Raw genomic sequence first — 17,263 nt, 5'->3', positions numbered from 1 at the left:
TTCCCTGCTGCTGTTATAGCCCTCTCAACATTTGCACAAAATATGCCTCGCATGCTCTGGGAAAAACAGCTACCAGGAACTGAACTGTGTTTTTTAGCTTTTTTCAAAGCCATGTGTCTGGCTTAGGTAAAGTACAAGAAATGAGAAGTTATGACACGTGACCTCTTCCACTGCAGAGGTGTAGTAAGGAAGTAGAAGGTGAGAGAGGATTGATGTGGCGATGTGGAGGTGCCAAGAGTTTTCAGGACTGGTAAAATAGGCATATGTGGAGTTAATCTGTTCTGACACCACTATGGTAATAATGATACCATCCTTTGGCATATCTTCCTCACAAGCCACAGTAAAAGAGGGAGAGGAGAAAGGAAAGGAAGAATTTGACCCTGCATTCTTTTTCGTTGAGCTCAGGGACTACTTTGACTGAAAGCTATTCAGAGTGGAAGAGGCAAGGCTCTAAATCTTCTGTTCATTTCAGTGGGTTCAAGGAAAGGCCCCCAATGTTTACACAGATTAATTGCATACTAGTAATTTTTCCTTCTTTAAGAATGTTTCAGGTTCAAATCATGAAGCAAACCTTGTTGGATTAGAACCGTTCAGCCCCTATTTTATCACTGTCTCTGCATTTACCAAGCTTGGGAATGGCAATCAGTTCAGTAATGCTGTCCAGTTTACAACGATGGAATCAGGTTAGATGTGACGTTTTCTATGCTGCGATTCTGTTTCTATATATTTTCCTTGTATGGTTGAACAACAGTCTTCCTCTTCTCTCCAAAGAAAATGTAACATAACACTATCTCATTGTCTTCTGCCTGTGTAACGCCGATTCACATTCCTATTGTACCGGATAGGCTGGGTTTGAAGTTTGATGTCGGAAGTGTAGAATTAGAAATGTCCTCATCTGAAATGAGAGGCTTATATGGCTACTATAAATCTTTTAATAGCATCACAGATAAAGGGAGGAAAATTAGATCGATATCAGTCTTTGCAGATCAAAGCGATAATTCAGATCCCTGTGAAAATAACTGAAACTTTAGCAGTATTAAAAGCAGCTGGACAAAAGATTGGCAAATGAACTGGAAATTGTATTAAACAAATACAAATTTTTAACATCTTTTATAATTTATTTTGGGAAGGGAACCTAGCCACTAATTAAATATCCTAATTTGTTGGATCTTATACTTCCTGACAACTGCGAAGGACTATGCAATATAGCTGGCTTAATTAATTAGTTATGTACAGTTTTGTCTTCGGCCTTCTATAAGTCTTTTGAAGTTGCAGGTTGTTTCAAAATGAAAAATTGTATCACATGAAAGTGAATATTCAACATTCACTAAAGAGAGCCCGGGAGCTCTGCGGGTTTGTGAAACTGGCCTTTGTGGAAAACTGTAGCTCCTTTGCCAGGTCAGAGCAATCCCCAGGCTCATGTGCTTCATAAGGTCTGTCAGCGACCCGGCTATGTCTGAACTCCCAGGTTCCTTTATACTGACAGCAAAGGGAAAAAATGAGGTATCAAAAGACCCCATATGGTGACTACAGCTTTTCAAGACCACACTTCCAGTGAGATAGTCTTTCCAGAGCTGATAAAACAGGGGTTCTGGGAAATACTGTGCTGTTTATTGTACCCAGCAGTTACACCACCATGAGAAATCTGGACCATCGCTGAACTGGTTCAGATTGGCTGTTGGATCCCTGCAGCTGGAGATTGTCCTGCCCAAGAGCAATGATCATCCATCAGTTGTCTCATTTCATCACTGGTATTCCATACTCATGGTACTTCCTTCAGAAGTGCTGGAGAGACATTGCCCACAGGAGTATGGTCTAGTCATTTTACAGCTTTTTCTCAGATTTTATGCTCAGCTAGTTGCAGTATTGATTCCTTTCCCTTCAGTCCAGATTTTGGGCAATTGTTGGATCAGTTCCTCACTGAGTTCATCTAAGGATTCTGTCTCTAGTCTTTATTAAAAGTGCCAGTTAATCTTCTTTCTCCTGCAGATGCTGCTTTTTAAAAAAAGATTTTTCTTTGAACTGTGAAAAGAAAATCATTTTAAAGAGATTAATTTACCTCTGTGCAGCAATAATGAACATGTTTCCTTCTATTTCTGGTATCTCACTGACAGTCTTTTCACTATTTTGTGGATTACTGGACATGTTTCAAGAGGAAGTAGGGTGCAGCACTGCTCACTATGTATTCATTTTCTCTTAGCTGGTATAGCCAGCACTTTAGCCCTTTCTGAGATACTTTAATTCATTGTTCTATTTAAGCAATTGTTCACAGATAACTGCTCTATTTTCAGCATGAGTGTAAAATTTGCTGCCTTTTATTAAATTTTTATGAGCATTTAAAAAAACATTCTCCTGCTGGAACCAGCAAGTAGGTGGGAAACAGTAAGGTAATAGCATTGATACGACAGCTCTGAAACCTGCCCAATGACTTCTGCTCAGGCCGTGCTCTGCTGAAAGGATAGAGACATAATACAGTGCCTAAAAGAAACAAAGCTAACATAAATAAGGAGCTTGTGCTGTTGATGCTGTCGTGTGGTATGTATATGTGTTTCACACTACTGTGTACATTTTAATACACTTCTATTAAAAAAACATGGGGAAAATATGAGCAGATGTGAAAATAAGTCTGGAGCATGCAACTAGGAAAAAGCCAGATAGATGGCTGCTTCTGTTTCAAGTACTAGCATCAGTCATGTCCATAGTAGTTGGAAATGAACCATCTAATGAGGACAAAGACATATTTTTGTTCTCTCAATGTGTTTCTCTTACAGTATCAATTTTTTTGCCACTGGAATGTTTGACCCTTGTTAGGAACACTGCGTCTGCTTCTCTGACTACATTGTTCTGTGACTACCATTTTAATTGTGTGGGAACGCTAATCTTTAGTGCATGTGTATCTTTTAAGTACCAGATGCTGTCCAGAATGTTCATTGTATCGCAACAAGTTGGCAATCGATCCTAGTGCAGTGGGACCCTCCTGCTTCATCCAACGGTGTAATTACTCATTACATCATAACAGTCGAAGGAAATTCTACAAATTTTTCATCTTATGATACATTGCATACTTTTAGAAATCTGCTTTCCAATATTACTTATCAATTTAAAATAAAAGCTGCAACATCTGCTGGTGATGGTGAAGAACAGTTATGCAATGCCAGTACGCTTCCAGAAAAAGGTAACAAATATTCAAGTTAATTCTTTTGTTTAATTTAAATGACGACCATGAAACAAGCAGGCCTGAAATACCTGCTTCAATGCAGGCAGCTAATTCCTTCTGTTGTTTAAATTTCATGCTAATAGTGGATGAGGAGAAACAGGGCTTCCTCTTTCCCCTGTTTTAGAATACATTTGGTAATGAGAATGCAATTAATTGCCATTTAAAAAAGCACAGAGAGAGTAGTTTTTCCTACGTTGAGAACAATCAAGCTGTTCAGAATTTGTGCAATTAAGAAGCCTATAACTTCTTCAAGCAGACTTTTATCATAACTTGATGAATAGGGTTTTTTAACAACAAAGAAAATTGTGAGCAAAATCCAAAGAAAAATGTAGGCATCTTTTTTGGCATTGCAGTCAAAAATTGTGACCCAAAATCTATCTTCCTTTTCCTCTCCATCCCACTAAAGCCTGGCAACATCCCCTGTTTGAACAACGAGGTGGCACATTCATACCTGTTTCTGGTAAAAAATGTCCTCTCTGACTTGGCTTCCTGATCAACAACACTCCCCTGCAATTTCTGCCATTTTCTGATCTCTGTTGGTCCCTTTTAATCCGGCTCTTTGGTGATTTAAGACTTCTGCCTGGGTATTCCACCGTCTTGTTTGCTCAGAAACTTCTGTCCATCAGCAGTATTCAAAGTCCACTTCTGAAGGGAGCATTGTTTAAATATTAGAGATGAGCATACTTGTATCTCACAGTATTGGCTGGAAATAGTGTAGTGAGCTTAACTGCTGTGGTGAACATGCATGCATGCAAGCGTGCACCTAAGTACACCTCTCAACTGCAGTCATAAATCTCCACTCTTTCTTTTAAATCAGAGCCGTTGAATAACCAGCCCTGACTGAAAGCTCCAGTAAAACCAGAACTGGGGACAGGTGTGCAGACACCTGTGGGCTGATGCACAAAGAAAACTGGACTCATCCAAAACCCGAAGGTTTTGGAGATAGTCTTATAGGAGGCATGTTACCCTGTGGTACAGAGGAGACCAGGAGGCTTCCTGGGTACCACCCTTCCAGGAGGATGGGGGAAAGGCTTCTAGTAGTGTTAAAGAAGCCCGGCACCTGGGAAAGTTAATTGTTGGGATTTCTGAGAAATTTGGGGTTGGGTATTAATCAGGGCTTGAGCAAAGCCTGGAGAAACTGTGGATTGGTATTAAGCCTGGGCTTGAAAGACAGGCTGCTAGTCTGTTGTGGTCTATGTTACATGGAGTTGTGCTAGCAGGAGAAAAACGCCAGACTTTATTTTGTAGCAACGTGTGGGTTATGTGTCTTATCACTGGGAGTTTTCCTAAGGATTTATACTACGATACATGTATTTTTTCCCACATACACTGCACAGACCCTTTCTTGCTGTTTTAGCATTGGTTTACATGTTGTTGCTTAGTCATATTTACAACAAACTAGTTATTATTAGGACATTTCCTTAACTGTGTGTTTGCATGAATTGTTTTGTGGTGACTGGGTACTAGGAATTGGAGATTCATGGTTGGGAATGGAAACAGTTTTATAGCTGTTGTCAGCTTCTTATTTATGGTGGTCTAAGATTAGTCACAGAATATGTAGCCAGCACTGAGTCACTGACAATGCATTTATTTCTGACATAAAGTGAAATCGAATTTGGCTCAGTGTCTCACTGCATAGTGTTTGACCTTTACATTCTTAGCAAGATTATTTGCCTTTTTTTTAGGTAAATTTGTTCATATCTGGGTACAACTAAACATGAATCATGAAGATTAAATTTATGAGGAGATTAGTAGTGTTTTTTATCTAATCTAGCTCCATTGTCATGGTAAACCACTTCTGCCATGTTGCAGTATGTTATAAAAATTGTTGACTTTGTAGTGGTAATATTACTTTGTGTTTAAATATACTATACAGAGTATGAAAGATAATATAGCAAGTACACCTGCATAAATGAGTTAGGATTTTATGACTGGATAATCCTTGGATTATTTTCAAGAAAATGCACATATTAAAATGAAATTTCATTAAGGCTGAGTGAGCTTTTAGAAGGGAGAAAGGGCCATGAAATGGTAAGAAACTTCTCCAAAAGGCACATTAAAGCTGTGAAGATTCAATTGACTCACAAGTCTGAGACAAGTGTAATAGTCATTCAGTTAACAATAAAACCAGAACAAAAAGCCACTTTGGGGGTTCAAAGCATGAATAATCGAAAGAAAACTGCTGCTGCTTTCAGGTTTCTTGACTTAGTTTTTTCTTCATAGAATTTCAATTATTCTCTGAAAATATTAATCATATTGATTATAGTATTAAGACATGCAGAGAAATTTTTTCCTCCTTCCTGCTAGTTCTACTTAATGTTATAACTGAACACAGCGTCTTGGAACTCATTGTACTGTGGGTCCAGTCCTTACCATTTGTTTTCTACTAAACAGAGACTCATTCATGAGTTACATTTAAAAGAAATATGGCTCGGAATTTGTCCAGGAAACATTTTTTTATTTAATCTGTACTTAATTTTGCTGGCCAATACCAACTTGTAGCTATACATAGAAGTATGCCTTGTGCATGAAGGAGAGTAGTGCCTAAAAGGATTGGTAATGGGAAAGTTTCATAGGTTTTTTGGTGTGGAGGTGGCAAATTGTCGTCATCTGTTGTTACTTGTGCACAAAACGCATTTAGTCTCTGCACAGGGGGACCTTTAAAGATTCTGGGTTTGTACCTCCAGGATGGAGGTGCCCACTGGAAAATGTGGGCCTTTTTCTTATCCAGGCCTGTAGGGAGCACAAAATGTAGTATGGGCTTAAAGATTTCTACATATCCAAGGAAATGCTTTGTTTCCTTCACCATAAATCCTTTTAGTAGCATGTGGCAGCTCCTGGCAGCTCTATGAGTTGGAGTTACATGAATTTCCTCACTAACTTGTGAACAGAACTACAGATGACCGTAAAGCACTGGAAGAAACATTTAAGTCCGTACTCTAAAGCGGTCCTTAGGGCACCAAGCATGACGTGCAGTGCAGCGTGCAGTGTAGTGTGTTGGCCTGGTTATCCAGAGGAATCAAGCTACTGCAGAGCCACAGCACTGGAAATGGAAGAGCTTTGGTTTACTTGTCACTACTACAGATAAGAGCAGTATGTTTCACATGTTCAATCAGTGCTGCAAGTTTATGTTTCCAAACTGTATTAAAGTAAAAGCATCCAAAAATTGTGGAGTGAATCATGACTAAGAATCTTTGAAATACGTCTTTCCAAGATGATTGAAAATTATTTTTTTTACCAGATTTCTATTTTCTTAATGTAATGTGGATTTATTTTTATTTTTTTTTAGATTTTCTGATTAGTTGGCATATCCAAATGTCAGTTAATGGCTTTGATGTTTCTGGCAAATCTTCACTAGACAAATGCAATGATCGCTTCATTGATGCCAATGAAATTGCATTGATGTTGTTTTTGTAAGCAGGTAGATAAAAATAGAAGAATCATATAGTGTAGGATGAAAGAAATGTTTTTGTAAGGACTAGGTCAACTCTAGATAAACGTATAAGAAATGGTGGTGATGTATACATACAAAGCTGACACTGAAAGCATTTACAGGTCAAATAAATTGCTGAAAAGTAGACAGTGGTCCTGTTTGTCAGAAAACAGAGCATTCAGACTGGAATACTAACAGCTTTTCACCACTTTTCTAAACTTAGCTTCAAGGTGTGTATTTCTCCTTACATATGTAGGATTTGATTTTTCAGTGCTTAGATCCCATAACTAGAGATTGAATTTTCTAATGTGCTATGGACTAAGAGATGCAGTCCAAGGAAGCTTTTTTTAAGATATATTCTCAACTGTGCAATTTCCTTTAAAGCATGTCTGATAGTATCAGTCCTAAGTCATGGGAAACATAGTCTACAGTTTTTTACATTTTTATGTTAGTAAAATCATTTGGGACCTATTTGTGATGTCCTTGCTCGTACTAAGTAGGACCTTACATCATGATGAGTCCCCCTGAAATTAGCGGTCTATGCTAAAGTACTATTCAGTATGATCGGGGGTATCAGCTTAACCCAGGGAACTCCTTTGGGTTACTAAGCTTTCAAAAATTAATAATTAGTACAGAATATTCTTTTTCTTTTCAGATACCTCTATTTTCTGAAGACGTTTGTTGTGTGCCCATTGCTATGCATTCTACTTTGTTCTTCACTTTCCTCCTATTGATGCTCTTAATACCATCCAACAGACTTCTAGGCTGCCGCTGTTCTTTTAATCCAAACTCCAGCTACAAGCAGCTGTTCTGTAGGCAGACTTTTTTTTATTAACTTCGTTAGGAACTATGCCATATCATATTACCGTCTTCTGTTCCCAGCCCGCGCAGCTGTAGTCATTGCTTTCCACAGAGGTCTTTACAGAAAGCCGTAACTTCTCTCTTTTCTCGGTAGATTTTTTTGTGTGTCCTTTGCTGCCCTTAGGTTATCTTTGCATTCTGAGTAAGATTTTTTCTAGCAAGTATTTCTGTTGATTTAAACCAGTTCCAGTGGCCTAGTTCAACTTGATCTGAGTCTTTGCGCAGTCCTGGTGCTTTTTCTACCAGGACTTTCCTTTCATTTAGGTTCTCAAATAAAAACTTAATCTCAGAGCAGTCCACCAGCTTTGGGAGGGCTGATTAGCATTGCAGCCAGACGAGTGTAGGGAATCGGGGCCAAGATCTGTGACAGCAACTTCTATTTAGGTGCTTAGCTTCCTGTCAACTTCAGTGGGAGTTCAGGCACGTAAATAGGTTTTAGGAGCTTAAAATCCCATGTGGATCCAGATTCAGGCACTTTTTGTTGGAGTTTGGCCATCATGTGAACAATGGTGGATGAACCTGAAAATACCTCATTCCTCCTCCAGTCCAGAAATCAAATTCACCAGCATTTCATGGCCAGCCTTTCTGCCAGCTCCCTGGATGGCTTTCAGAATCTGAATTAAAAGCTATTAAATGGAAGACAACGGAGTACATTGTGCCAAAAATTTCAAACTTTGAAAAACTCCCTACTCCCAGAGCTAGCTGAGTTATAGCAAATGCAATATAATTCAATAGGGAAAAACTAACAGATACATGATGATGAGATTTAAGGTGTTCTACCCATGATTCCTGGGAAATTTAAGTATGGGATTAGCACTAGAATGCCAGCTAGCTAATCAGAGCACAATCCTAGCCAATTAATGTCCTACGCTACCACAAACACAGCCTTTTTCATGCCTTTTCTTTAAATGCACCTTTCTGGAAACCAGGAATATTAATAAATTTCCTGTTTGGCACATATCAAAGCAGCAATGTATCAGAGCAGATACATAAATCTTTGTTACAGTTCCAGTTTAATCTGAAAGAATACTTGACAAAGATGCAATTTTTGGCTTTAATTGTTTTTAGTGTGAACAGTGATCACTTCATCATTATTGAGTCATGTTTAGAAAATTTAAACAAGTTGCATGATTCCTCTAGGAAGCATAGAATGGTTTGTTCAAATCAGTACCATCTGTGGAGAGAAGAAGTTGGGGGAATTTTAGTCATTCTTGAGGAATGGAAGCCTGATTCTCCATGCTAAAGTAATTGTAACCCTCTTTGTATCTGTAACCCAATAGCATAGTTGTCCTGAAATTGTCTCATTGAACGCAATCATCAAGTGCAAGAGGCACTGTGCCACTGGGTGTCACTGCTCCTTGCTGCAGCCCTCTGAGCAAACCTCTGATGTGCTCCAGATTCAGATCTAATGAGGGATTACATTTATATTTGATTTGTCTATGTATGCAATGAGATAAAATGGACTAGATTTTAAACTGAATAATGTTTAAGGCTCTGATTCCATTTTGAAGATCTGTCTAGGCACTGACGGAGAAAATTTTCCTATGTCTTCTGCCAACTGACCCTTTCTTTTGTAGCTTAGAAATATTTTGCATGTATGAGTCTTAGTAAACTGGAGAAATGATGACATAAAATAGAAATAAAAGCTTTTCTGGGAAAGAAGTACTTGTCAAATCTGTTATCTTGATACTTGCAAACTTATCTTTCAAAGTGGTGGTTTTGATGTAGTATTACTGGGATGATCACAGAGACTATCTTCAGCCTTGTGAGAGTAATTTGCATGGTTCCCTCTGTAGTCAGCTGAAAAAGGGTGTACCTCTAGGGTACAGATGGAAAGAAAAACATCATTTTTCCTGCACCGCATTCTTTCCCCCACTCTCTGGAAGTTTGTCTTTTTCCAGCTCGTGGAGGCTGGCTTTATTAGATTTTTGTTGGTCTGTGTGAGAGCCCACAAATCAGAGCCACTGTTATTTTTCCTGATATAATTTCTAGTTCTGTGAAACTGTCAAGCATCTTTTCCATCTTAACTGCAACATTGCCAGCTCTTAATTCTTTTTGATGGAATCATCCATGTTGGAACTGGGGGAACAAGGTACTCGCCTTGAGAAGAGCCAGCCCACAATGCTGGCTAGAACATGGGCGCTACTCTTTCTGCCTGTGACTAGCCTCTTTAACCTGCTTTCTTTTAGGGGCAAAGACTGCAGTTGTGCCAGCCATGGCTCTACCAGCTGCACATTTGAGCAAGTGAAGGTATATAATTCCACCTTCTTCTTGGTACCCAGCAAGCAATCAGTTACTATCTACTTTATTCCAAGCCCCTGTTTCAGTATTTGACCCAGTCTTTCATTTAAATTGGAGTATAGTCCAATAGTCAGTTTTCAGCAGATGGAAGGTTGTAATGGTAGACTAAGAGGCATTAGAGCCAGTTGTTGCCATCTCCCTGTTGCGTACTTTCAGACTTTTATTCCAAATCTGCCAGTGTTGGCTGTTCCTATTGCAGCAAGAGTTCCTGGAGTCATTTGCCTCAGAAGGTGAAGCCATATTCCTTATCAAAAACCAGAGTAATCTCCTCTCAGCGAGAAGGAGGAGAATTGAATTTTCTTAAATTCTTTGAATTTTTATCTGTGCTGATGTCTTTGGAATTGCTGACTCTTAATTTTTTAGTTCCTGGAATATGTAGTATTGGGTCTTAAAAATACTTTAATTCAAGTTCAGAGTGAGGCTGGGTGGTGACTTCTACTTCACTCAAATAGTTTTATCCCTTCTATTCCATATTTTATCATCATCATAATTGAGTGTGTAAGATTCATGTTCTTTGCAGTATCTTAAAAGATATTAATAGCTTATATTATAATAGAGAATTTTTAAGGAAGAATACAGATTATTTTTTTTATGGTAAACATTGAACATTTCTCTGCCTTTATTTTCCATTAACTAATGGTCAAACTAAGCCTTTGTTATGGTAAACATTGAACATTTCTCTGCCTTTATTTTCCATTAACTAATGGTCAAACTAAGCTAACTAATGGTCAAACTAACAAACTTGTAGTTTACACAAGTAGCAAATACAGTTTATAGAGCTATTATGAAAATACTGGAGTGTTTATTTTTTTGAGAGTGGGAGAACTGAGGATTACATCTCCAAAACTGTGCTCAAGCAAGAATGTTACTGCCTGTTTTGATTTTATTTAATATTTCCTGTGCTTCTCTTCATGCTAATAACAACAAAGCAAACCAGCTTTAACTTTGATAGCATGGAGTACGATGAAAGTTGTCCCTAGCAAAGATTTCTTTTTTTTTCTTAAGACAGTTTGCTCTTGTTCTGTGTGTGGTTAGTGTGTAGCAGGATAGGAGCATATGGAGCTATTGCATGCTGTGATGTTGTGTGTGTGTGAGCCTGAGAGCTGAGCGGAAGGACAGGGGAAGTGCCCATGGTTCCTGTGCCTGGCCCGTCTCCTGCAGGCTCCACCTGCTTTGGGCTCATTTGGAGGGAGATGAATTTCTCAACTTTTTCATCATCACAGCTTGGTTTGATTCAAAATTTACATTTCTTGTTAAATATTCGTATTTAGTGGAGAGACTTCAGCTTGTTATATTATGATGATTTTTATAAACAAATTGTTGCAGATGAAAACAGAGATCAGGTATTCCCACAAGGCTGACAAAAAAAAATGGAGGGTTTTCTCTTTCTTCCCCAGTAACATTGGTCTGGGATCCTTTTATTCTTTATGTAAGCCTTGGGGCTTCTTCAGTTTCAGTTTGAGGATGTATCGTGTTTTAATTTTACCAGCGATACTTTTTCCCCCAAAGACTCTAAAGCACTCTTTAAAGCTGAGTGCACAAAATGATTTCTGAGCTGATTTCGCTGCACAGTTTTTGCCACAGAGAGTATTAGTATTATCTTACAGAGTCTTAGAGATAATATTAGCTTACTGTATGACTAAGTGATATAGCACAAAACCATATGTTGCATATAGTCTGCAAGAGCTGGGAGTACATTGTTGGCTTAATATAGATATGGATAAATGTGTGTGTGTATGTACATATATGTGCTACTTTTGTCTCCATGCACATGAGTATAACCTGTGTATACCCACATATATGTAGCTATATAAATCCATGGGAGCAGAGTTTATAGGAAGTTTCTCTTTTCACTTTGTATTGCCATATTACTTAGCTCTTCCTGTTGGCATCCCTTTAATTTGTTGTTTGCTGAACAGTTTGTGAAGCACTTATATAAAGATAGACAAACATATTGCATGTATTGATACTTTCCATTCAGAAGGTGAAATAGGACACCTACAAAACCTTGAGGTGTTGCTAGAGGCTTTTATATGTTACCAAGAGAAAGGGAGACAAATGAGTAATTCTAAGCGAGACGTGAGGAATCCCAGTTAGCAACAGCAATAAGAGATGCTATGGGTAGACCAAAAATAACTTTGCTTGTTATTCCCTCCCTCAGCTGAGACAGCCCCAAATGTAGCAACAGCAATGTCACACCTCTCAAAGCTGCCCCTGCATGCCACACCTAAAAGTATTTTTCTTTATTTCAAAATCTATAGTAAAAGTAAGCCACCTATATATGTACAGTGTGATTTATGCTGATGGAATTACTCCTTATTAACCATATGAAATTGAATCTTGGCTTTAGACATGCTTATTAAAATATTTTTTCAACACTGGATAAAAAGGTTATAGATGCAATCACTTTTCATTCAAAGGAAGATATCTTACAAGTGTTTTAATTTGTAGTTCCTAGTGCTCCCAGGGACATTGTTTTTTCCAATGTGCAATCAACAAGTGTGACCTTGAATTGGATATCACCGAAATCTCTCCTTGGCTACTTTCAAAACTACAAGATTACCACACAGCTACAGTCCATCCACTGCAGTGACTGGGAAACTAAGGAATGTATTGAATATGAGATGCATCAATATTTATATGAAAATGTGGTGGATGACTGGATAGAAGAGACAGTGTATGGACTGAAAAAATACAGATGGTACAGATTTGCGGTTGCTGCCAGTACGAATGTTGGTTATGGCAGTTCTTCACCTTGGATTTCGACACAAACACTTCCTGGCTGTAAGTAAGGATGTTTGCAACGTATCATAATGCTATAACAATGTGACGTCCACCTAAATAAGCAAAAACACTTGGTAGAAGTTATTTCTTCATAGACCTACCATATTGGTGAAGTTAATAAGGATTTATTGCAACTCTTCAAGTATGAAATATCATGGTATAAATCATGTGGTAGGTATGCATACTTGACACGACGTCAGATTTTAATGCCTTTGGATGCTCTACTATATTTACTGCTTACCCAACTTCAATTTCGTTCCTTAGCCCCACTCCACATCTATAATTGGTAAGTCTGAATTTTGCCTACTTTGGGTTGATACACCGTTTCCAATCCATCTCTACATGTGGGGTGTGTCAATGAAAAGTAGTCCTTTTTTTAATTCATTGACTAAAAGTCTGTTCTCTAATGTCATAACACTTTCCTGAATTTCTGCTGTACATTCCTGGCAATAGAATTTAAGTCATAGTTTCAGAGGAACTGTGATTTCTTTCCAATACAGTATCCACCTAAAAAGATTACAAATCAGAGTAGCCATGTAACACCTACAGGACTTCCATGACATATGTTAGAACTGTCATGCCTCAGCTGAGGATTTGTGTTTCCAAGTAAGAGAAGAGTTAGTTGTCACAGATAAGTCATCACTAGATATTTGAGAGAAGGGAACATGAAACATAAATTATTTAGGAAGTTGTCATGTTGACAAATGACCTACCCTCCCAGTCCACAGCCAGACTAGGTCAGAGCGTATCTGAGATACGGCCTCTGGCCCATGTAGAGCAATTGAGAACCACCATGATTGGCCTGACTAAATCACAGCTCCTTCACTCCTTTTCCCTTCCAAAGTAATCATAATAGAGATAGCAAGGACTTAAACAGCTGTGTGCCAAGGACTATTCAATGGTCCACATACTTACTTTGTTCCATTCATGTTTTAACAATCATGTGATGTGAATCCAGGAGGCTTTTATATGCTCCTCATAGTATCTGTTCACTCTCAGTATGGTAATAAGCCATCTATCCTTAAATACCTCACAATTTTTCTACTAGGTAAGGAAATATTACCATCTTTGTTTGCAGATGAGAAATTGCAATAGGGAAATTCTAAGCCCCAAAGGGCAAAAGATATGGACACCATGATACTGAACATCACAACAGCCCATTTTTCATGTAAAGCACAGCAGCAGTCATTTGGAATGAGAAGTACTGGAATCCTCTGCAGAGTCGATCTCATCTGCGCTTACTTCCTTTGTCCAGTGGTTCTTATGGGAATGCTATGCCTGTTAATTAATGCAGTGTTTTAAATGAAAGTGGAAAAAAAAAATATCAAAAAACATATAACCCCAGACGGAGCAGAAAATAGCTAACAGAATTTGTGCAACTCTTGAGCCAGCAGCTCTGGGGAGATTTATTAGATGGATAGATCTCAGCTGCTGACATATGCAAATACTTCTCTTCAAAAAATTGTTGCTGAGTTTAGGAAAGTTAGGGATTTAAACTGGGCAGAGAGGCAGATAATCAAAAAACATGTAATCACAGAAAGGTAGGATCCTCTTGTATGAATTCCTCTCTGGACAGTGATAATTTAGTTTAAGAAAGAACTAGTTTCCTATCAGTCCCACTGAGGAGATGGTAGTTAAAAGTATAAAGTTCTCATTAGACTGCACAAGCCCTTTCCATAGAGATAGTGTTGTTCTCAGCAGTAGGTCCTCTGTGTGCTCTATCAGCCAGTTTAACAAGCAGTGGTGAGGCAGAAGTTAAAAAAGTTCCACCAGTTCTTCCAGCCCAAGTGCCCAGGGCTGCTGGCCTGTGCCTGTGATGAGGGAAGTGGGCAGCAACAAATTTCCTTTGAGCTAAAACAGTGACACATTAAGAGACGAGTGGCCTATAAAACACACCACTATGGAGTCAAGGTAGCGTGGGCACTGTTCCAGGTATCATGGCTAGGTGCTGGTCTTTTTCTTGGGGTAATGGCAATCAGCTGAGGAGAAAAAAAAAAAAAGAAGGTGACATGTCACAGCTGGGTAGCCAGCTGGCAGCTCTGGCATGCTTCAGCAGCGCTGGGAGCCACCCTGAGCAGCAGCTGATCTTTAGCAAGGCAGGTCTCTACCTACCTGACTTCATACTTTCCAAAGACTAGGCTTTAGAAATCTTGTTCAACAGACTAAAAAAATATAGTTCCTCTCTTTCTTTTGCAAAGGGTACTGCCTGTAGCAGGGAGGAGAAATTCAGGATTCACAAAAAACTGACCTGGTGTTTTGGGCAGCCTTGTGGAGTTGTACCCAGAGAACAGGTGTCGATCCCCCTTTCCTTTCTCTCGTGGACAGGGCCAAGCATCCTCTGGATTAGCCTGCCAGGGCACAGCCAATATACAGGGTCTGTTAGGGCTTAAGGGTGCTTAGCCGCTATGTAAAATAGCCTGAGTACTTAGCCCATAAAATCAATGGGAGTTGTGTTTGCAGATTTAAGGGCAGAAGTTAGCCACTGTTTCTGATTTTCAAGAAATGCCTCTGTAAGACATCACTTCTGCCAAAGGAAAAGTTACCTTGGTTGTAAAATAATAGTCAAATAATTTTTCTTCAGAAATAATGGAGTTCTCAGAAATGCGTGTTTCTCTCAAGCCTAGCAAAAATACTGTAATTATTATATTCAGGAAGTTACAGCATTTAAGCTGAAAACTGTTAGACTCAGTTCCCATAATACAAAGAGATGAAACTTCAACATCAGCAAAAATTACATAACAGAGACCCTGAGTATTCTTTACAATTGCTGAGGATTTGACTGTTGTGCTAAAGCAGAAATACCTAATAATTCCGAATACCCAGTGACTAAGGTGAGGATCTTAGCTATTTATTTCAGTTGTTCTTTATGAAGGTAAATTCGAGGCTACAGGAATTCTTTTTAACATTCTTTAACTCATTTGAAAGTTTGAAACAAAAAATAATGGCTGTGTTCTGTACGGCAAGTGGTTATAGCATTACTCCGTGGAAAATGTTATAGGTTGTTCCGTACAGTCCAGTTCTCACGTCACACAGATAAACTGTTCAGCCTTCTGTCTTGCAGATTATCCTCACAGGAATTGTCCTACTGTCTCATAAAGTAGTTTGATGGCACTGTTATTACTTAGCTGATGGATTACCCAAGAGCCAAATCTACTCTGCAAGATGAAATATTTTCAACATAACCTAGATTTATATAGTTACCAGTACAGAAGATTGCAGTGTTGTGTCACAGTAAGGGAAAGGGCAAGAAATATTTTCCATAGCTAGGGAAACTTTGTTCCTTCACACCTGCACTTACCCTGAGTTTCACACTTCCATTTGTAAGGAGAATAACATTGGCCAAACTTGTGCTTCCTAAGAGAAAAATCACTTTGGAGGGTCAGCGTTAGGTGGAAAATGGATGGCAGTGAGATCACTGACCTCATTTTGGATCTCATACATTTACACAGTGCAATGTGTTTTGGTAAACTGCCAAGTCTCCTCATGCCAGGATATACTGAGATACAAAGGAAAATCCCAGATGTTCGAATGTCCCATGAAGGCTGGGACATAGATGCGCGGGGCAGAGGGTTATGCTTCTCTTTTCAGCACCTTCTTTCTCAATCCTGGCTGATACCCAGTTGTTTGGTATACTTAAAGAAATGTTTCTGTGCAGTGAAAAGCAGTGAGATTTCATGTCTTATTGTATGCCCATTCTTCTGGCAGGTTTTGCCTGAAACTTGTTTTTCTTTGTTCCTTTCTTTCTCTCAGAATGGAAAGTAAATATGGCCTAATATACTATGCAAGTGTTTAAATATAGGTACAAGTAACCTACATGGTTATAAAATAAAATAACTGAACCTCATACTTTATTTTTGTTGGGAAAAAGAAAAGAAGAGCTGGTCTTAACGAAACTGGCAAGCATGAATTTCCATTAGAAGACTGGAGTATTCAGTCTTATTTTTGAGGATTATGCTAAATGATGGGCTATCCAGACTTATCTTCAAGCTAACACACTTAACTGCTGCCTTAGCATCGGGACACAGATGGATGGGAAAGATGACCCTGACCTCCATAAGACCCACATTCCTGTGCAAGGATAGAAGCATGATAATCAGGAAATGATGGTTATTAGTTACAGAAAATGCATTATTGTGAAAACCAGGAGAAAAGTGCTTATGAGAGGAAGTGATTGGATTATGGGGGAATGAGAGAATAAGACTAGGTCGTTTCTACTGAGTAAATTGCTGTGATTTATAAGAGAAAGGGTATAGTGATATCATGGCCTCGTATTGACTAGATTCATTTCACAAACAAACCTAAATCAGAACGTGGCAGTTACCAACTGAAGGAAATGCAGTTTTTAAAAAGATGTTTTCTGTAAGACATGGGACACATTACACATGTTTCATTTTCTAGTTTTCTTTCTAATTATACAGGTTATTCCAGAAAATATTCCTAAATTTCAGTATCATTCAGTTAATGTCTGATATTGTATTTTTCATGATGAAAATAACCTGGGTATTAATGCTTAGATGTATTTTGGATAAGTATCTTAAATACAGCATACTCAATTAGAATTTTCTTGCAAAGATCTAAAAATGTATCAAATATAAACTGCATATGGAAATTATCCATATAAATAACTTCAGGTTGGATAATTTGTAGATTAGATTAGGCTTTAAAAT

The 17,263-nt window shown here is 38.5% G+C and overlaps 1 protein-coding gene across 1 annotated transcript in view; it reads left to right on the top strand.

Annotated features, from left to right (window-relative positions):
• The window catches only part of PTPRQ (protein tyrosine phosphatase, receptor type, Q), a 108,986-nt gene that overhangs the window by 47,134 nt on the left and 44,589 nt on the right, over nucleotides 1-17,263 (top strand). Inside the window, exons 24-26 of the mRNA XM_009882671.1 lie at nucleotides 542-683; nucleotides 2,906-3,175; nucleotides 12,264-12,596. Coding sequence (XP_009880973.1) covers nucleotides 542-683; nucleotides 2,906-3,175; nucleotides 12,264-12,596 — 745 coding nt within the window. The remainder of the gene's footprint in view (nucleotides 1-541; nucleotides 684-2,905; nucleotides 3,176-12,263; nucleotides 12,597-17,263) is intronic.

The sequence above is a fragment of the Charadrius vociferus genome, unplaced genomic scaffold (genome assembly GCF_000708025.1).
Source record: "Charadrius vociferus isolate BGI_N301 unplaced genomic scaffold, ASM70802v2 scaffold72, whole genome shotgun sequence".
Taxonomy (NCBI): Eukaryota; Metazoa; Chordata; class Aves; order Charadriiformes; family Charadriidae; genus Charadrius; species Charadrius vociferus.
Note: the sequence above shows the minus strand (reverse complement) of the source record. Positions and strands in the feature narration are given on the sequence as shown.